Source organism: Peromyscus eremicus, chromosome 11 (genome assembly GCF_949786415.1).
Source record: "Peromyscus eremicus chromosome 11, PerEre_H2_v1, whole genome shotgun sequence".
NCBI lineage: Eukaryota > Metazoa > Chordata > Mammalia > Rodentia > Cricetidae > Peromyscus > Peromyscus eremicus.
The window spans coordinates 52191052-52213383 of record NC_081427.1 but is presented as its reverse complement, the minus strand read 5'-3'; the positions used below and the strand labels follow the sequence as shown (position 1 = coordinate 52213383).

Here is a 22332-nt window from a genome sequence, read left to right as displayed (position 1 = left end):
GCAAAGTGATGGTGAGAATACACAGAGAACATGGTGGAGTGAATACATAGAGTCAATGCCTGTCTGTGCGAACAGATCTAATGAACTTAGAGACTCAAAAATAGTAAGCCTGCACTGCCAAATGGCTTGCTCCTGGAAACCTACCTGGGGTGACATAGGAGGAAAGAAATTACAGACACTGAAGAAGTGACACAGAAACAGAAAAGCTGGGGTCTGGTGAGTGTGCCCACTCTGGAGGGCACCTACTCAACTCAGAAACTCAGCCCCTCTATTATGTACAACATGGGGGAAAGGAGGCGTGGTTAGCTAGTCTATGTGGGATGTCTCTGAAGGGAAGCAGCCTTGGGCTGTAAACATCAGGTAGGAGGAAGCATCAGGGATGCATTCTGCATACACTGCACACTGTCAACATCCACACTCCAGGGAAGGCTTTGCCATTCTCATGGGTCTGAGGCAATGAGGTGCTTGATATGGCCATGCAGATGTCAATAACACACTTTCACTCAAGGCTTCCTCCACTCCCCACACAGCACTGATGCACTCTAGCCTAGCTCCAGGTCAGTGAAGACTCAAGAGATAAGGTGCAGAGTGATGGAGGGCACACACACACACACACACACACACACACACACACACACACACTAAGCAAACAAACAAATAAATAAATTTGTAAAAAAATGAAAAAGAGAAAATGTCATCTATGTAGGGAAGTTGTGGGTAGAGACACCAGAGAAACAAAACCTGGAGGCTCAGCTCAGCCCAGAAGTGTGTGGGCTTCTCAGCGCCCCCTGCTGTCTTTTCAGGGCTGTACATCCACTCACTGGAGGCATGGGAACAGTCCCCGGGCATCTCAATCTTGTAGGTCCTTGTTGCTGTCATGACAGCTGAGAGGTAATGAAACCAAGTGAGAGAAATAACACATGCCTGAGTGAGTCCCGGGACCTGGCTGCCCCATCCACACTCCACTGAGGGAGCTGCGCAGTTGAAGGAACTCGCTGACGCTAACGCCCTGACTGAAAGGTTGAGAGACCATGACAACACAGCAGTCTCTCACTGAGCAGACCACTACTCTTAGCAAGTGAGTGGAAGGAAAACAGCAGCATCAGGAAAAAGTCCAAGAACTTAATGATGCTGCAAGACATCAACCACAGTCACACTAGTTGTGAGAATCCAGCCAGAGAACAAGGAACTGACATCCTTGGAAGAACACCAGTCTGCACTGGAACCAAGAATGAGCGAGTGCCTGAAACAAAGGTTAGAGCGCTGAGGGAGAGCGAAAATGATGACGGAGATCTAATACTGAAGTCAGAAGAGCAACACTCAAGATTAGCACGGCACATCTCATCTCTGCACATCCTCGAAGCACTTCAGCACCCACTGGAGAGGAGGCACTTGGAAGCACATTGGAATGAGTTACAAGCACGTGTTTACCAGAACACTGAGATAGCAGCAGCAATGAGGAAAACCACTGAAATTGAAGCAGGGTTGCAAGGAACAGGAGTGAATATTTCAACTCCAAGAAACAAAAGCTTGAGAGAAATCCTTCGGGTAACTGAGAATCCTTTTTGAGCATTCTGACAGATAAAGCATCAGAGAGAACATCTTTGTCATCATTAGTGACTAACAGTGACCTTGGTCTGAGGAGGAGCTGAGTGGCTTTCTGCATGGCCACTAGGACTGGCCTAGAAGTGAATGGATGAATAAATGTAAAACTTGAATGTACAAGTAACCGGCTAGGATGCAGAACAGAAGAATGGATGATTGGTAGTCATAAACTACATCCCCAAACATAATTAGAAAGGAGAAGCTGAGATGCCAGTTGGTGAATAGTGTGTCTTTGTGGTGATGCTGAATACTGCAGAGCTTCAGAAGTGCTGTTGGCTTCCTAGATGATGCGTAGGTATCATCTACTAAACATCTGGAAATCCTGAATTATCCCAGTCATAAAGTGTAAGATTTGCCATAGTTTTCTGATGGGAAGATCTTCAATCTAAGACTTCCTTCCTGTTCAGTGTCAGGGTTAACAAATAGCTTATGCACTATGAGGCTTCTGCCTTAGTGGCTGCCCATTCATTTAAATTCTTTGTCAAGGAAATTCGGGTTTAAAGGCCATAAGAATGTGTTACTAGCTAGCTCCAGAGAAGTTAGGTAACAAGAAGGACCCTAAGAGGGATGAATGGATTGCCCCGGGAAGGGGAAATAGATGAGATCTCCTGAGTAAACTGGGGACAAAGGGGGGGCAATAGAGGGGAGGGGATGAGGGATGAAACCATGAGGGAATGGATGGTCAAGCTGGGGGAGGGATGGAGTGGGAGAGCAATGAAAGAGATATCTCGCCCATGTTTCCTTCTTATTCAGTAGGGTCATTCTGAACCCTGCTGATGTTCATCCTGTGTTACATCCATTAATGAAGAGAGTGACTTTCTAAGCCACTGTTTGGACTCCTTTTTAAAATAATAGAGTTCACTCTTTGAGAATTTTACACATATATTGTGGCTTGGATGAGAAAATACCCCCCATTTGGTCATGTGTTTGAACACGTGGTCACAGTTGGTAGCACTGTTTTGAAAAACCATGGAGCCTTTAGGAGGTGGAGCAGACTTTGAGGTTTTCTATCCTGGCTCCACTTCCTGTTGTTGCTTTATGCTTCCTGTGTACAGATCAGATGTGGTCAGCCGACTCCCTGAGTACCAGGTCAACATCCCACTCCTGCCGCCATGTCTCTTCTGTCGTGATGGACCGTATCTTCTCAGAACTGCAAACCAAAACAATCCCTTCTCTCCTCCGAGTGGCTCTTTGTCAGGGTGTTTGTAATGGTTTAAATGAAAAATGTCCCCCATAGATCAGATAGTTGAACACCTTGTTCCCAGCTGGTGGCACTAACTGGAGATGTGGTGAAGCTTTGCTGGCAGACGTGATGGACCAACCAGCCCGACTCTATCTTAAGGATGAGAGCCATGTTGTTATAAGGTCAGAATAAGCTCATTTCTGTTGGCTGCAAAATTCAGGTTGACAGTGCTTTAACCTGTTTCTGGGATCTGACGTGCTCCCACTCTAAGGAGTTTGACTCGCACCTTGAACACCCCGATAAGACAAGACGCTCTGCCAAACAGTTTTGAAATGCTCAGCCAGGTTCCTACACAACCAATGTTCCTATGGAAATCCCTCAACCCTTGGAAGTCCCCTAGTCTTACAGTTTTGGGGGGCTAGATAAGCCCCCCTTTTTCCCATGTTCTATACTATATTTTCAAACCCCGCATTAGAAGACATCCCTGTCTGACAGAAAACAAAGCTTGCTTCATCTGACCAAGGAACTTGGGTGGTGGTCTTCATTCAGTGGGGTTAACAGAAGTACATCACAGGGACAGGTTTAAGAGTTCATAGCCTTGCTCCACTTCCATTCTCTCTCTACTTTCAGCTTGCAGTTGAAGATGAAATCTCTCAGCTTCCTGTTCCAACTGACTGCTAACATGCCACCCATATCATTATAGACTCCCCCCTCTAAGCAGAAACCAAAATAAACTCTTTTTTTCATAAATTGGTTTTGGTCATGGTGTTTTATCATAGGAGCAAACGAGTAACTAATACATAGGTATAGCATATTTTGGTTATATTTACACCCCCCCCTGCCCTTCTTCAACTGCCCCAGATGCCCCACCACACTGTATCCCTCCCACCTTCATGTCCTCTTTCCATAGCTCTCTGAGGGCAGTTGCTGCTCTCCATGTACGCACAGGTGTAGGGCCACCCACCGGAGTTGGGGAACCTACCATGGACCACATACACCCCTGAAGAAAACTGACTCTCCCCCCTCAGAGCCATCAAAAGCTGGTAGCTCCACAGAAAGGGGAAGGTCTTGGGGAGTGCTTCCACAAACCACGCTGAAATGTTGACTGGCCTGATATTTTGCCGGCAGCCACAACCATGTGCGGTTTCCTTGTTGGTGTTTTGAGACAGTGTCTCACTCTGTAGACCAGGCTGGCCTCTAACTCACAAGAGATCCGCCTGCGTCTGCCTCTCAAGTGCTAGGATTAAAGGCATGCACCCCCACACCCAGCTTTCATGGAAGTTCTTGCAAGAACATTGTTATGTAAAGACAGCACTTCCTAGCGGTCCGGCTCAACATCTGGCTCTTATAATTTTTCACCCCTCCTTTCCCAGTGTTCCCTGAGCCTGGGAAAGAGGTGTGACATACATGTTCCATTTAGACTGAGCACTCACAGTCACTTATGCACTATGACCTAGTAGGAGTCCATGAAATTCTTTTCTTGTTGAGAGTCTGAATTCAGTTCCTTCTAGGCCCCCATTAGCAACTGACAGCATGGGGGTATCCTAAAAACACACTTGGCTGATAGAAAATGGTTGTTGTTGTTGTTGTTGTTGTTGTTGTTGTTATTTATCATTTTGTATCTTGCTACTGTCTGTCTAGTAAACCTCCCAGACCTTTAAAAAATAAAGGTGGGCATAGAGGAGCACACTTGTAACCCTGAACTAGGGAGGTAGAAGCAGGAGGGTAGGGAGTTGAAGGCCATCCTCATACATAGTGCTGGGCTACATAGTACCCTCTTTCAAACGACCATCTTTGAGCAAACGAAAAGATCAGGCAATCCAGACATAGTAGGCAGCGCACGCATATAATCATAGCACTAATGAAGGTGAGGAAAGAGGACCGTGAGTTCAAGGTCAGCCTGGGCTACACAGCAAATCAGTGTCAGCTATGGTGAGATGCAGGGCTAAAGATGTAGATTTGGGCTAAAGATGAGCTCAGCGGCAGAATGCTTCCCTCCTGTGGGCAAGGCCCTGAGTTCCATTCACAAAATTCAGGAGAAGATGGGAAAATAAGCCACCCTAGGGTTTTCACATAGCTCAGTTGTTGACGGGGTACTTAGAATGCATGACACCCTGGATTCAATTCCCACTAGGCAGTGTGGTGGAGGCGGGGGTGGATTGTGGGAATATTCTGAAATAAACACTCCAACACCAATGAGAGCAGAAAAAGGAGGTGTCACTGGTGGGCTGAAGCCAGACTAGCTCCTGAGAGGCCTCGGTATCCAGTCCAGTTTGTAATCTCATCTCATACTTTAAAACCACAAGATGAGGGCTGGAGAGATGGCTCAGTGGTTAAGAGCACTGACTGTTCTTCCAGAGGACCCAGGTTCAATTTCCAGCATCCACATGGCAGCTTACAACTGTCCATAATTCCAGTTCTGGAGTACCCAACACCCTCATACAGATATACATGGAGGCAAAGCACCAATGTACATAAATAAATTAAAAAAAAAAAACACAAGGTAAGACGAGCAGACAGGAAAGATTGGTCAGGTTGTTAATGGCAACGATCTATTGTTTCAGCCCCAGGTAACAAGTGAAGTCACGCTTTGCAGTAGAGAGTTCAGGCAGTGCTTAAGTGAGTCACTGAAAAAACCAATAAATCAGAATCTAATAAATGTCCTTTTATGCCTTATCCTACTTCAATAGAGCTGGAGAGAAAATGAGAAAGGGAGAGAAGACCAAACCAAAATCACCAAAAAAGCATAGGCAAGGCTAAGTATGCATGTGGATATATGCACAGTTGGTAAAAATCATACAAAGAAATTAAAAGAAAAAGTAATTGAAAATCAGGACTGTGTTTACCCCTGGATAGGAAGGTCGAGCATCAGCTAGGACCTACGGACAGCACAGGAGCCTTCTAAGGCATTAAGAGACCTTGATTTCTTGACTTTAGTGTTTGGTTCCTAGGATCCTTATAATTATCCTTTAAGGTATTTTATTAGTTACTTTTATATTGCCGTGATCGAATACCATGATAAGAAGCAACTTTAGGAAAAAAAAGTTATTTAGGCTTAAGTTCTAGAACAGTGGTTCTCAACCTTCCTAACACTGAGACCTTTTAATACAGTTCCTCATATTGTGGTGACCCCCAAACACAAAATTATTTTTGTTGCTACTTCATAACTGTAATTTTGCTGTTATGAATTTTAATGTAACTATCTGATGTGCAGGATATCTGATATTCAACCCCTGTGAAAGAGTCATTTGACCCCCTAAGGGGTCGACACCCACAGGTTGAGAACCCCTGCTCCACAGGTTAAAGTACATAATGGTGGGGGAGGCAGGGCACCAGGCTGCAGAGCAGGACGCTGGTTGGTTACATCTTCTGTCCACACACAGGAAACAGAGAGGGCTAACTGGAAGTGTATAAGGCTATAAACACTCAGAGCGCACTTCCAGTGACTTACTTCCTCCAGCAAGGATGAAATAGACTTCCCAAGCAATGTCACAAACTGCTGACCCAGTGTTCAGATAGATGAGCCCATGGGAGACATTGCTCATTCCAACCACCACAACCATACATGTAAATATTTGGGGTACTCACACACAGACAGTTGTAATTTAAAATAAAAAAGAAGTAGAAAGAGCAAAACAATTTTTTTCACATAAAGATCGAGTTGATAGAAGTTTTTAGAAAAAGTTGTAAATAAAACTAGACTGCATCTTAACTTACTGGCCCAAGGATTAAGAAGGCCCCGTATTCACAATTTCCTACCTACTACATCCAAATAAAAAGAAAAAAGTGAGCACTGCTCTCCAGCATCTTCAAACCTCACACTGAGAAGGAAATAGTCTTAGTTAGGGAGGTTGAGACAGATCTCACTATGCAGTCCCAGCTGGTCTCCAACACGTGACCCCAAGAGGAGGGGCTAATGGGACTGAGAGGACTGTCATAACGAATCCATTATTACTTAAAACTAATGTCTAGTAACAAACACACTTCAGAAGAATCTTTCTAAGGATTTGTCCTATCATCACCATTCTACCTCATGAACAGATAACTGATTTTAAAAGTTAAAGAAATTAGACTCCAATTCTTCTAACATCAAACTAATGTAGTACAATTTTACTTAGACTTTGGTGCACAAAGGACTCCTGTGGAACTAAACAGAGAACAGGAGACTCCAACACAGCTGTAGCTCAAGCCTGCAAAGGACTGTCACACCACAGGACATCTTCAATTGTGCTCTTCTTTCTTAACTTATAACTGCTTGATTTTAAAAATAAACTGATCTTAAAATCAATCATACTAAGGTGTTCATATAAAACAAAACTACACAGTGTTCTTCCTTCAGCCTCTGAGAACTACAGGGACTACAGGTGCGCACCACTGCATCCAGCCCAAAATACTCACTCTTAACTCTGCACATATTGATATTTACTTCTGAGAAAACTCTTGATAATTACTTAGTGAAAACAACAAATTTCTTCTTGCTCTAGAACATTTCTAGAGAATTTTTTATGTGTAGAAAATGAGTAAAAATAAACTTGAAGATGGACAGAAAGGGGTCAGAGCAGCGCAACAGTAAAGGCCTTGCCTCGCGTGCCCAACTCACTGGTACCATCCCCAGCACTGGAAAAGAAAACCACAGAAAATAAATACTTTTGTGTGAAATCTTGGATACTGGAAATAGGAAATTCTAAAAGCTTCTAGAAGAAGCAGAGGGGAAAGTAGTTTCTAATCAAAGGAATCAAAACAGTATGGGACGGCCAGGCACACCCTGGATGTTCGTCACTTTGGAGGCCGATGAAGGAAAAGCATGAGTTCAAATCCAACCTGGGCTACCTAGAAAGTTTGGGGTGGTGTGGGGTATGTAGCAAGATGCTGTCTTTAAAATTACATATATTGACCCAGTCAAAACCAAGTCTAACTATGAGAGGAAAGCTAGACAGGGAGGATGTCATGGGAAGAAAGAGATGAAGATAAAAGTTTGTGTCCTTCACAGTGGGAACCAGAGGACTGGGCAGAGACTCTCCACAGAGAAAGCAGGCTGGGGAGCAGTGAGGAGTAACTGTTGAAGTACATTCAAGGTTAAGGGAATTCACCGTGCTCACTTGGGATAAAACCTGGTGTGCTCTTCTAGTGGGTCGTCCCCTTCCTCCCACTTTTCCATACATCCTCCGCAGGAAAAACACCGGACAGAGTCCTTTATGCCTAGAAGGAAGGAAATGTGGTCAGTGTTACTCTGACATACACCTGTCAGCTCACAGCAGATAATAACTCAAGATTTCGATAGTAAAACCCTATTTGCATCCCCAATTAGATTGTGTGGCAGAGTCATGCACAGGTCATCGGGGGCAACAGCCCACAAGGGACTCTTGGTCCTTCAATGGGGTGGTCAGCAACAGTCACTGAATGTTCCTGTGCACTATGTATTCGGATCATCTCAGCCCTGTCCTTCTGAGAGATTTCAAAGAACAGAAACTCCGTGGGAGCAGAGATTTCTGTCTGATTTGGACAATGATGACATAGTAGACTCTCACAGACATAGGTGATCAATAGGCATTTGCTTAAGGAATAAACGAGAAAGAATATATGTGAAGATTGGGGGTGGAGCAACACAGGAGCTAATTTAGAGGTTCTCTGTAAGTGAGATCGTGAGGAATGACTTGTCTCTTCCCACATTACTGCAGTAGGAGAACATCGGCCATGAGACCTGAGGGAGGGCAACAAAAGAAGGTACAATAAAGAAGAGACAGAGGGTTAAGACTGAGGTAAAAAGGCCATTCATGCTGGTGGAATACGTCTGTTAGATAAGGTGTCTGCACAATCCACATTCTGACCTGCTCTGACAAACTTGCAACATTATGTAATCGCAGTGACAGATCTACAGAAAACTCCATCCCAACTCGGGAGTGCATTTGGTCAGAGGAACACTAGCAAGACGGCTAGGGAGTGCGCCATATCTTCTCCTCATTCTCTCCTTGTACTTTAGGCAGCGACCCAGCTGAGGGGAACCAGCTTTGTGGACTACCGAGTGGAGCTTCTGCTGGGCAGCAGCTAAAGAAATGAGGAACTTGTGGAAGATTCTTCATGGTGTGAAACTAAGGAAATGAGTTTGTAGGTATTTCTCCTGTGAGCACTGTATGGTAAAACCAGCTATCTACATCCTACTTTCTCCCATTCTTCCTTAGCAATAGAAACTCCAAACTGTGCGTGTGCTTGTGTGCGTGTGTGTGTGTGTGTTCACATGTACATGTACTGCATACTGCACATGCATACAGCTACCTTCCTCTATTGCTCTCCACCCTGTTTTTTGAGGGAAGGTCTCTCACTGAACTTGGAGTTCACTGATTCAACAAGAGGAGTAGGCCAGTGAGCTCTGCGGATGCACCTGTCTGTGCAACCCAGAGCTGGGATCACAGGCATGTACCCTCACACTTGGCTTTTCACATGGGTGCTGGGAATATAAATTCAGGTCTTTATGCTCACACAGCAAGCACCTTGCTGACTAGCCAGACCCTAGAAACTTCAGTTCTTAACAGGGCATAGTATCACCCAAGGAAAACATTGGATTTCTCAGCAACTCTCAAAAGTAGGTATGGCCATCTAAGTTCTAGTGAAAGAAATATAAGGAAGCCAGAGGGATGGCTCACTGGGTAAGAGGGTTGCTGTGTCAACATGAGAACCTGAGTTCAAATCTTGGCATGCATGAAAAGCTAGATGAGGCCAACCACACACCCGCTACCCCAGTGAAGAAACAGCAAGATCATGGGTCTGGCTGGCTACCGCCTGACTTCACTCAGTGAGACACCCTGTCTCAAGAGAATAAGGCAGAGGGAATAGAGCAGGCTAGTCAATTCCTTCTGCTGTCCTCTAGCCACCTGCACACACATGAACACACACCACACTCACAAACACACATAAGAGAAAGAAGTATGAGCACAATTGTCTTGTGCCAGTTTCTGGAAACTCTTGAGGTGTTAGGGGTAAGATACAAGGGAAAGAAAGGTGTAGACAAAAAGACATGATAATTATTCCAAATGGACGACTGCGCTCACTGTCAGCCCAGACCTCAGGTTTCAAGTTTGGAGGCTGAGCACCAGGGAATTGTGGGAAACTGAAGGTCTTATGAGGCAGCAAAGGGATCTATGCGGAATGATGGAGAGTGGAGATTGCTGAGTGGAGACAAATGCAAGACCTGGACAAGCACATCTGGTGGACACAATCTATTGACTCACCTGTGTAGAAAAGGCCTGCTCTGACCAGAGCTTCAACAGCCACAGGGGTTTCGTGGGGCCAGTCCTTAAAGGTGTCCAGCCTTAGTTCTTCATTAGCGAAGACGCTGTCATTGCAGTAAGCTTGGAGGTTGAGGGGAGAAAGAAAAAAAAAAACAGATGTAGGTGAGAGCAGGCTTTGATTGCAAAGTTCAAGTTAGCTGTGTGTGCAGGTGGAATGATCTGGTGTGCTGTGCTCACATCAAAATAATTGAGGGTGGTTAGAAAAGCATGAAGGAATAAAAAAAGCAATCAATTCAATTTAACTAAGAAAAATATTTTTACAGTCTAGAGGCCTGTGTTTTATTTTACTTTTATTAAGCCATGGAGTGATAGGGACCAGCTCCGTAGCGCCACAATGTGTGGCCTCTGGGAGGAGCAGGCTGGTCCTTGAGCTTCTCTTTGGCTTCCTTCCTCTGATCGTTCTCCATCACTCATTTCAAGAAGCATGTTCAGCCCTTGGTTTCTCTCTCTTCGTGTGTGCACAGGTGTGTGTGTGTGTGTGTGTGTGTGTGTGTGTGTGTGTATGGGTTTGTGTGTGCACAGGTACATGTATGGGTGTGAGTACATGCGCATTGTGAGTATGTACAAGTGGAGGCTGAGGACAATCTTCACTGTTATTCTTCAATCCCTCCCCCTGTTTTTGAGAAAGTCTCACATTTGCCTTGAATTCACTAAGCAGGCTAGGTTGTCTGGCTATGAAGCCCCAGGAACTGATGCATCTGCCTCCCCAGCACTAAGAGCATAAGCCCATACTGCCACACATAGCTTTCTCACATGGATTCTGGGGCTAGAACTTAGGTCTCTGTTACTCCAGCCCTTATTAGTTTGTTTTGTTTTGTCTGTGGTTTTTGAAAACAGAGTCTTACTATGTTGTCACGATCTATTGTGTAGAAATATACTAGGATATGTTTCATAACTAGATATTATTCCATGTGGACTGTAAGACACTTAGAAGCCTTGTCCTCTATAATTAGCCAAGCTGGCAGGGCATATTGGCCAGATGTAGTGTCTCTGTGGATAGATCACTAGTTGGACTTTCACAGATTATACTCAAGGATGGAATTACAAAATGTCTAGGTTGTTGAATCAAAGTCCTTCAGAGACAAAAGTGACTTGAATTGCTTACCAGCTTCCCCTGCCAGGTCCAGCTGATAATGGGATGGGCAACATTCCCTACTAAACTTTTAGCAATTAACACTCTATGTAACTTCTAACCTCAGTTTTATGATATAAACTCGAACTTCAACTAACTAACTGTTTATTATTTAGGTCCCAAATAACAACTAATCAATTAATCAAGTCCAGAGAGAAATAGTTTTATGTCCAGCTAACTGTGGAAGCCACTGCCTGGGAAAGTGCCAAGCACCATGTCCCCACCTGTGTGTTGCCATGGTAAATGGCTCTGCTCCTTATCATCTCTCAAGGAATGTGCTATGACCTTGAGAGGTAGCCTTGTAATTTTTCTTATTATTGCAGAGTCTCCTGTTAGAAATTTGTATATAGCCATGTAGAAAGAGAAGCTAGGATTATTACAGCTGAGAAGATTTAGAACTAGGGTAGAAGAAATTAGAATGACTAGGAGTTAGAATTTAGAAAAAAATCAGAGCTGTAAAAAAGAATTAGAGCTGAAGAAAAATAAAAGAAAATGACTCTCAGAACATGTATGAGTCTTTTTCCCTCAGATAGATAGAAATTTATTCTTAAAGACCCTCAGATAAAAAGGCTTTCTAAAGCCTTGCTCCTGTGAAAGCATTATTCTAGCTACCCTGCAAATGGGTCTGAGAGCTGGATTTACAGGCCTCTTTTACTATGTAGCTTTGGCTAGCCTGGAACTAGAGATGTAGACCAGGCTGGCCTTGAGCACACAGAAATGTGCCTGTCTCTGCCTTCTGTGTGCCAGGATTAATGATGTGCACCACTACACCCAACCCTTATTAGCTCTTAAAAGGCTCAATACATACATTAACTCTTTTGGCAAGAATCCTGCCCTTAACTTGGTGCTGTGTGAAAACAGACTATTCCAGTATTGCCAAGCACTGCAGCCTGTGCAGTTTTGGACCTGACCCTGACTGAAGAGACAGGAAATGAAGAAACAACAGACAGTGAGAAGAAATGACAGACATGTGCACAGAAAAGCTGGGATTGGGTGGGTTGTACTTACTCTAATGGAACAAGCACCAACTATGCATCAACCTGGAACGTACGTGAGTTTATTATGTAACTCACAGGGGAGGGGTTACGTGAGTTTATTATATACATCACAGGGGAGGGGTTACGTGAGTTTATTATGTAACTCACAGGGGAGGGGTTACGTGAGTTTATTATGTAACTCACAGGGGAGGGATTACGTGAGTTTATTATGTAACTCACAGGGGAGGGGTTACGTGAGTTTATTATATATATCACAGGGGAGGGGTTACGTGAGTTTATTACATATATCACAGGGGAGGGGTTACGTGAGTTTATTACATATATCACAGGGGAGGGGTTACGTGAGTTTATTATATATATCACAGGGGAGGGGTTACGTGAGTTTATTATATACATCAGAGGGGAGGGGTTAAGTGAGTTTATTACATATATCACAGGGGAGGGGTTACGTGAGTTTATTATATACATCAGAGGGGAGGGGTTAAGTGAGTTTATTATATATATCACAGGGGAGGGGTTAAGTGAGTTTATTACATATATCACAGGGGAGGGGTTAAGTGAGTTTATTACATATATCACAGGGGAGGGGTTACGTGAGTTTATTATATATATCACAGGGGAGGGGTTACGTGAGTTTATTATATATATAATATATATATCACAGGGGAGGGGTTAAGTGAGTTTATTATATATATAATATATATATCACAGGGGAGGGGTTAAGTGAGTTTATTATATACATCAGAGGGGAGGGGTTAAGTGACTTTATTATATACATCACAGGGGAGGGATTAAGTGAGTTTGTTATATAACTCACAGGGGAGGGGCTAAGTGAGTTTATTACATATATCACAGGGGAGGGGCTAAGTGAGTTTATTACATATATCACAGGGGAGGGACTAAGTGAGTTTATTACATACATCACAGGGGAGGGGTTAAGTGAGTTTATTATATACATCAGAGGGGAGAGGTTAAGTGAGTTTATTACATATATCACAGGGGAGGGGTTAAGTGAGTTTATTACATATATCACAGGGGAGGGACTAAGTGAGTTTATTACATATATCACAGGGGAGGGACTAAGTGAGTTTATTACATACATCAGAGGGGAGGGGTTAAGTGAGTTTATTACATATATCACAGGGGAGGGGTTAAGTGAGTTTATTATATACATCACAGGGGAGGGACTAAGTGAGTTTATTATATACATCACAGGGGAGGGGTTAAGTGAGTTTATTATATACATCAGAGGGGAGAGGTTAAGTGAGTTTATTACATATATCACAGGGGAGGGGTTAAGTGAGTTTATTATATACATCACAGGGGAGGGACTAAGTGAGTTTATTATATACATCACAGGGGAGGAACTAAGTGAGTTTATTATATACATCAGAGGGGAGGGGTTAAGTGAGTTTATTACATATATCACAGGAGAGGGGCTAAGTGAGTTTATTATATATATCACAGGGGAGGGGCTAAGTGAGTTTATTATATACATCAGAGGGGAGGGGTTAAGTGACTTTATTACATATATCACAGGGGAGGGGCTAAGTGAGTTTATTATATATATCACAGGGGAGGGGCTAAGTGAGTTTATTATATACACACAGGGGAGGGACTAAGTGAGTTTATTATATACACACAGGGGAGGGGTTAAGTGAGTTTAATATATATATATATATATATAATGTATATATCACAGGGGAAGGGTTAAGTAAATTTATTATATACCTCTCAGGACAGAAGTTAAGTGAGTTTATTATATATATTGCAGGACAGAAGTTAAGTGAGTTTATGATATACATCACAGGAGGGGGGTTAAGTAGCCTTCATAGGCAGTCTCTATAGGACAGTAGTCTCCAGTTGTATACAACAGGGAGGAGAAAGCTAGTCTTTACACACACTGCTCAATCATTCATAAACACTTGTACTTACACACACTGTGAACATTCACACTCAGACCAGAAGGCGGCTCTCCCACCCCTCAAAGCCTTACCCAGGGGAGAAACTTTTGCCATTCCCGTGGATCTGAGGCATTGGGTCCTTGACATGTTAAAAAGTGACCATTTGCCGGGCAGTGGTGGCACACGCCTTTAATCCCAGCACTCGGGAGGCAGAGGCAGGTGGATCTCTGTGAGTTCGAGGCCAGCCTGGGCTACCAAGTGAGTTCCAGGAAAGGTGCAAAGCTACACAGAGAAACCCTGTCTCGAAAAAACAAAAAACAAAAAAAGTGACCATTCACTCAGGACTTCATCTACTCCTTACACATTCACTCAAGACTTCCTCTGTTCCCCACAGCTATGGTAACATTTATGATCATCCTTTTGAACAGCCCACTCCCCCTATGTCTACAATGTCACTCTTCTTATAAACTCTTGCATATGTGTTCAAAGAAACAGCTCTGCTTTCTAAAGACCTAGAGAACAAACATTGACTACCTCTCCTTTTCCCTTTGTGTGTGTCATTATAGCAAGTTACTGGAAAATGGTGAATCTTGCCAAAAGGATGTTTTTGTCTGATTCAGTTTATACTTTTTGAGACAGTATTTTGCTATGTAGCCCAGGCTGCCCTTCAACTTGTGGTCTTTCTGTCTTGGGTCTCAGGATTTGGGGATTCAAGAATTCTTTTTATTTTTTTTTTTTCTATTTGTTTTGTCCTTGGTAGAGAATATCATGTAGTCCATGCTGGCTTCTAACTTCATACCAGAGTCTGGGCTGTCCTTGAGCTCCTGTGGCCACCTCCCAAGTACTGGGATTGTAAGTGAGCAGCACCGTAGTCAGTGGACCATGGAATTCTTTCTGTACCGTCATGGTTGTCATCGCCCTGTCCACTGTCCTTTCCCATATGCATCCCACCCTTGCCTCTAGGGCCTGAACTCAGAGGCCAGCACACTTGCTATAAATAGTGCTCTGTCACTGAGATAACTCTCCAACCTCCCCTCTACTCTCTTGAGGTGGTGGGGATGGAACCCAAGGAAACTGCCCATGCTAGGCAAGTGGTCAGCCACTGAACCATATCCTCAGACCTGTTACTTCATTTTAATACAAATAGTCCTTAATCTCTTAGCAGCACACCGAGCCATTAAACAACATTTTCAGGGGCTAAGGATGTAGGGAAGAGTGCTTATCCAACATGTGTGAAGACTTGGGTACCATCCACAGCACTGAATAAGCCAGGTATGGTGGGGCATGTCTGAAATCTTACCCCTCAGGAGGTGGAAGCAAAAGATCAGAAGTTCCGAGTCTTTCTTTATATATATAATCTATAATATATATAATCTATGACACTCCAGGCCAGTGAGGTGGCTTAGTAGGTTGAGGTACTTATCCATAAATCTGATATCCTGAGTTCAATGCTTAATGGTGGATTTGTGAACAAGAATTCCTGGAAAGGAGTTATGTCTGTCAAGGTTGATTGATTACAACTTGAATGATGTGGACAGGTTGGAATGTTGCAGGTCCAGAGCATAATTACAACTTATCTTGAGCTATCATTAATTCCCTAAATAGCCATTTCTTGCCTACCTCTGTGTCAGACCAAACATCCTGTGACTAACAGATAAAAACCTCTTAAAATGTATGAGGTTATAAACCCCGGTTTCTCACAACCAAAAGGCTGAGCCATTAGACAACACCTGAGGCCTGTGGCTGAGCTCTCCCCATTTTGCTATAACTGCCTTTTTAATGTTTCTATCAATGTGTTTGAAAAGCACCTGGATTTACAACTTTCTTTGTTCTAAAACTATAAAAACTTTTGTGAAATTTCTTCCACTTTGGATCATGGAATTTGGGGTAACACAAATCTATTTTCCTCGGCTACAGTCACTCATATTTGGCTCCAGAGTAAACTATCTCATATCCTATTTGATGTGATGTAGAGGCAAGAGCTCACAGATAAGCACTAGAGAAACCAGAATTGTTAAACACGCAGGCTTTTTTTCTTCAGTGGAGGAAACTGACACCCATTTTCCATCCAGAAGGCTGGAAATGGATATGTTAATACCTGGCAATTTTTGCTGTTCTGTAAAGCTAGCCCTCCCAGAATCCTGAGCATCATCTCAGTCAACACAACCCATCCTCATGAAAGAGGTCCCATGTACTTTACAAAAGAATTTGCTATTATGCTGATTACAAGCTCTTCCCCCATAGACCCTTAACCTGAGCACTGTTCTCAGTCAATAGAACACACTCTTGTGAAAAAATGTACAAAGAAATGTACTTTGCAGCTGGGTGGTGGCGCACACCTTTAGTCCTAGCACTCAGGAGGCAGAGGTAGGTGGATCTCCGTGAGTTCGAGGCCAGCCTGGGCTACAGGGTGAGTTCCAGGAAAGGCTCAAAGCTACACAAAGAAACCCTGTCTCGAAAATCCAAAAAAAAAGTACTCTGCAAAGGAGTAGCCACGCCTAAAGCTTTGTTGTGATATTTGTCATGAGGAAACTTTTTTCCTAAATTTTACAGTGTTTAAATGTGTAAAGAATAAATGACTTGCCATCAGATTCCAGAAGTTTTTACTCAGCACCATGTAAGTTGTGCTGACCTGAATATCATTCCTGACCTCACTGTAGTTGGTTTTTGTTATTTTGTGTTGTTTTTTTACTCTTTATTCTTTTAGGAACCTGCCACCCAGCTCCCAAATAAATACACAAAGACTTATCCTTACTTATGAATGCCCAGCCTTAGCTTGGCTTGTTTCTAGCCAGCCTTTCTAACTTAAATTATCTTGTTTCTCCTTAACTACATTTTGCCTTTGGGCTTTTCACCTTTCTTTATTCTATGTCTTTCTTTCCTTCTTACTCTGTGTCTGGCTGTGTGGCTGGGTGGCTGGGTGGCTGGGTGGCTGGCTCCTGGTGTCCTCCTCTCCTTCTCCTTTTCTCACTCCTCTCTCTTTTTTTTTTTTCAGGGCTGAGGACTGAACCCAGGGCCTTATGCTTGCTAGGCAAGCACTCCACAACTGAGCTAAATCCCCAACCCCCTCACTCCTCTCTCAAACCTAGATTTCTCCTTCTGTTTATTCTCTCTGCCCACCAGCCCCACCTAACCCTCCCCTACCTAGCTATTGGCCATTCAGCTCTTTATTAGACCAATCAGGTGTTTTAGACAGGCAAAGTAACACAGCTTCACAGAGTTAAACAATTGCAACATAAAAGAATGCAACACATCTTTGCATCATTAAACAAATATTCCACAGTGTAACTGAATGTAACACATCTTAAATTAATATTCCACAACACCTCACCTGGATCATTTTGTGTGTTGATGGTTGCAGACAGCCCTGCAAGGTGAGACTGATGTTTTTGCACTAACAGGAGAGAATTAAATCCCAAGACTAGTCCTCAGACCCACACTCCAGGGTGCCTACACATACAAATACACCAAAAACCCTCTAACATGAAAATAAATAAACCAGTTATTCTATATGAACATATGGTTAGCATTCCCCCTCACACACAATTAATCAATACAAAAAATTTTTAAACTGAGTCATTCCATAAAAGCATAAATCACATTTAAAAATATTTAAAAGAAGAAAAATGAAAAGGCTAAAAAAAATAATGTGAGTGCACCAAAAAAAAGAAAGAAAGAAAGAAAGAACCAAAGCATTTGGAATGTGCCTGAGGTTTTACCTGACACCATAGGTAATTCTCTTCTGACCCAGGAATTCACAAAATGTTCTCCCTGAGGGAAAGAAATTCAGGTTACTGACTGATTTATAAAATACACATCTATCTGTGAGCTGCAAGTGAAGGACTTCCCCCACTAAAGCCAAGTTTCCTTAGAGCAGCAAAATTGTTCACAAAGCAGTCCTTTAGTTTTGGGTTGATTCCTATCGATGTTGGCAATTTTTTTCTAAAGATTTATTTATTTATTTATTTATTTATTTATTTATTTATTATGTATACAGTTGATTCCTATCGATGTTGGCAATTTTTTTCTAAAGATTTATTTATTTATTTATTTATTTATTTATTTATTTATTTATTATGTATACAGTATTCTGCCTGCATGTGTCCCTGCAGGCCAGAAGGGGGCACCAGATCTCATTACAGATGGTTGTGAGCCACCATGTGGGTGCTGGGAATTGAACTCAGGACCTCTGGAAGAGTGTCTGTGCTCTTAACCTCTGAGCCATCTCTCCAGCCCCCAGATGTTGGCAATTTTTATGCAGTACAAAACATCAGTGAATGTTTACCTGTGCCAAATGGGAACTTTCTCAGGGTCACTCTTAGGGGACACGCAGCTCAGCAACAGAACTGCAGTCACACAGAGATGCATTTTAACTCATGAGGAACTGAGCCACAGGAAGGAATCTCGCCTCAGAAGAACCTTTCCGACTGTGCAACTCTCCCTCCGAGAAAACTGCACCCAGACTTTCAGTCTGTGCTCTCTGCAGACGCTGCCTCTGAGTCAGTCAACCATGACATCCTCCCTTGGCTTCTGTTTGGGCTAAGTTTCTCACCTTTGCCACTAGGAAGTCCCTACTACTTTAGAGCCTAGACAGCCAGGGGCAGGAGCCAGCTCTGAGGTCCCTGCTGTCACCAGGAACTAGGACAGAAGACTGAGTCAGGCATCCAGAGGGAGGCAGCAGGAAGCCAGGGCAGTGGCCTCAGTCAGAGGGAAGATGAGGAGGCAGAGGAAGCCACCCAAAGCCAGCCTGCAAAACCACTTCACATGGGTCCAGCTGAGCAAGACCACAAGATGGTTGTGTCTCCACTCTGCAGAGGAGAGGCGGGAGAATGGATCCATGGAAAATAAAAATCCTCACCCTGAGGATTCAGCCGCCACCAGGACAAGCAGCATGTGAAGATGCTGTTAAGCCACGAGCCACGTGGCAAAGTATAGATTTATAGAAATGGATTAATTTAAGCTGTAAGAACAGTTAGCAAGAAGCCTGCCACGGCCATACAGTTTGTAACCAATATAAGTCTCTGTGTTTACTTGGTCGGGTCTGAGCAGCTGTGGGACTGGCAGGTGAGAAAGATTTGTCCCGACTGTGAGCAAGGCAGGAAAACTCTAGCTACAACATGGCTAAAACATAATCCTGATGAAGCAATAATAAGCATTGATAAAGATTTCCTGAATGACCCACAGTGGGAAACAGGAGAACCAATGTATTTGCAAAACATATGTACTAGAATATTGTGTAGAGATTTTGTTATAGATGTGTTAAAAGAATTTGCAGCTTATAGCACTTGGTTGAAGTTATATAATGCATATATAGAGAAAAAACATAAAAATAAACCACCCAGAATGAGAAGGATAAGAATGCTAGGATTGGGGCTGGAGAGATGGCTCAGAGGTTAAGAGCACTGACTGCTTTTCCAAAGGTCCTGAGTTCAATTCCCAGCAACCACATGGTGGCTCACAACCACCTATAATGAGATCTGGTGCCCTCTTCTGGCCTGCAGGGACACATGTAGGCAGAATACTGTATATATAATAAATAAATAAATCTTTAAAAAAAAAAAAAAAAGAATGCTAGGATTAACAAATTAGGATAATATATTGTAAATTCCCAGGCTGCGACCTCATGTGATGCCTTTCATGTTGAAGACATTTCAGGCATCAGGGGATGGAATGTAAGGAACACATGTAAGGCCTAGGGTGAACAACCCTGGTCAGGAGTGATAAGCAATAGAATGATGTAAGTAAACCACAAATGGAGTAGTGATAAGCTATAAGCCATGTGTGGAAGTAGGGATAAGACTAGAAACCCAGCCAGGAAAGAATATAAAAGATGAAGCCTCAGACCCGACCAACAGAGCTCGTCAGGCCCTCGCGCGCGCAAGACGACTCTCCTCTGCCAGAAACGTGACATCCTGTCCCCAGTGCAGACATGGCTGACCTGAGGAAGGCTGACCCAAGATCCAGAGGAACAGATGTGGCGAGTCCAGACCTGTACACCCGGAGAGGTACTCCTGCTTCCATTTGGAAGACAGGATGAATATTGCTTGTAATCTTACTGTGTGAATAAATGAGTGTTATACCAAGTCTGAATCAAGAGTGATTATTCCTCCCCGTAACTAGGTGATGAACACACCCTGTTGTCAAGAGTTTGCTGTTGTGAATTACCGTTACATGGACAAATCCCTCGTAGCTTTTAATATACTGGGCAATTTCCTCTGAGGATTTCTTACTTTGAAGAAATTCACACCTATAATTAAAATATAGGCATTTAATGAGCATTTAATAAAACCTGTCAAACTACTGGACTTATACATCAGTAAAACTGTCAAAAACAAAAAACAAAAACCAACTTGTCCCAATAGCAGGCACAAGTCCTGCCCAGGTCCAAACCAGATGGGGACCCAGGACTGAGCGGAGGAAGTAGACACAGGGTCCCACCCTTAACCAAGAAGCTATTTGCAATCGATACCTGCCGATAACAGTTTTCTCCAATGGAGTGTCACTGGTATAGCAACCACACTCCAGGACAGGCCCCAGGCCCAGGAACAGTTGGCCAACACAAAATGAGCTCCATATTATTTCTGTGGTCATTTTTTTCGTTTTGATTTTTTTGTTTGTTTTGGTTTGGTTGGTTTTTGTCTTGTAAGGTTTTTAACTGTTTTTTTTTGGGGGGGGTGTATATGGGTGTGTGTGTGCGTGTGCGTATGTGTTGAAACAGAGAGAAAACATAAAGTTGCCTGAGTAGCGAAGTGGGGAAGATCTGGGAGGAACTAGAGGGGGAAACATAACCAAAATGTATTGCGTTAAAAAAATCACCCCAAACCTTACACATGAGAATTATCATTGTTTGTTTATATTTGTGACAACACCTGTGGTTATTTAAAACTGAATCTTCAGATTGCTTTTATTTTTATTTTATAATGAGGTGCCCCCGTGTTGCCCAGGCTAATGATAAACTCCTGGCCTAGAGCAATCTTCTGCCTCAGCCTCAGGAGCAGCTTCAGCTGTACGCACACACCACAGCACTCTGCTGAAATCTCATTAAATCAAATGTGCAAGACAAGCAATAAAGAGACTTCCACACAGTAAACAGAGTGGGGACTCCGGTGCCGTTCTGAGGGGTGAGCCTAGTTCCCCTGGTCAGATCAGCCGGTGACAATAGAGACTTCCACACAGTAAACAGAGTGGGGACTCCGGTGCCGTTCTGAGGTGTGAGCCTAGTTCCCCTGGTCAGATCAGCCAGTGACAGTAGAGAGAAATAGGAAAATTAGTTTACTATATTCCACCTACTAAACAAAAAGATCATCATAAGGCTTAAAGTAATCGATATTAATCTATTAATTTTGATTTTTATAACGTATTGAACATCTTCCTGAAGGGCATTCCTTTCCCATAAAAATGAAGCTACTTTTAAGATTAAACAAAATTCCTCCAACTGACACTGACGTTTCTTTCTCATGGTGTGGTAAGGAGTGGACTCAGAGCTCTTTGGTCAATGTGGATGATGAAATGCCCTGTTCCCTTCCAATCACATGAGAAGATGAACTCCATCACATGATTCAAAAAGGTCTCAAGGGTTTCCATTAAACGTCTGTGGCAGCCAGGGATCCTGGCTCCAGTTTTCACATCTTTCCATGCATTGCTCTGTGTCTGAATGTAATCCACGTAGCACACAGCACCTGGGGTGGACTACAGAGAATTGAGGTTATTGGTCCTTTAAAAAATATTGTTGTAACTCAACTTGCTTTTAAAATGTTTTAGTACTTTTTTTTCTTTTGAGATAGGATCTCAACATAGGCTCACTTTAGGATCTCTGGATAGCAAAAGTAAAAAGCTTGAGTTCCTGATCCTCTTGCCTCCACCTCACAAGGTCCAGAATTACAGGAATGTTCCCACCTCGACATTACTTTCTCAAATGGTATTCTAAAAACTATTGCAGTTGCTGGACATGATGATACAAACCGCAATCCCAGAACTTGGGAGTCAGAGAAAGGCGGATTGTGAGTTTAATGCCAGTCTGAGATACATAGAAAGTCCATGTTTCAAAACTTAAAATAATACTAAAATCAGCTTACGTTTATTATTCAGTTTTTTTAAAGTATAAGAAGATATTCAGATATTTTGTCGATATTTCATATAAGCAGTGACCAAGCCAGGGTTTAAAACTGAAGTCTAAGAAACTAAGGATAAATAAAACAACAACGAATTTGGAGCCTGAGTTCTG

The 22332-nt window shown here is 43.0% G+C and overlaps 1 protein-coding gene and 1 pseudogene across 2 annotated transcripts in view; one reads left to right on the top strand and one right to left on the bottom strand.

The window, feature by feature from the left end:
- The window catches only part of Naip (NLR family apoptosis inhibitory protein), a 50691-nt gene that overhangs the window by 23748 nt on the left and 4611 nt on the right, over positions 1 to 22332 (bottom strand). For both annotated transcript variants that reach the window (XM_059276528.1, XM_059276527.1), the window contains exons 3-6: positions 20274 to 20355; positions 17828 to 17879; positions 10015 to 10134; positions 7888 to 7987 (exon numbers count right to left, since the gene is read on the bottom strand). In XM_059276528.1, coding sequence (XP_059132511.1) covers positions 7888 to 7987; positions 10015 to 10134; positions 17828 to 17879; positions 20274 to 20355 — 354 coding nt within the window. The remainder of the gene's footprint in view (positions 1 to 7887; positions 7988 to 10014; positions 10135 to 17827; positions 17880 to 20273; positions 20356 to 22332) is intronic.
- LOC131921975 (FGFR1 oncogene partner 2 homolog) lies at positions 829 to 1652 on the top strand (annotated as a pseudogene).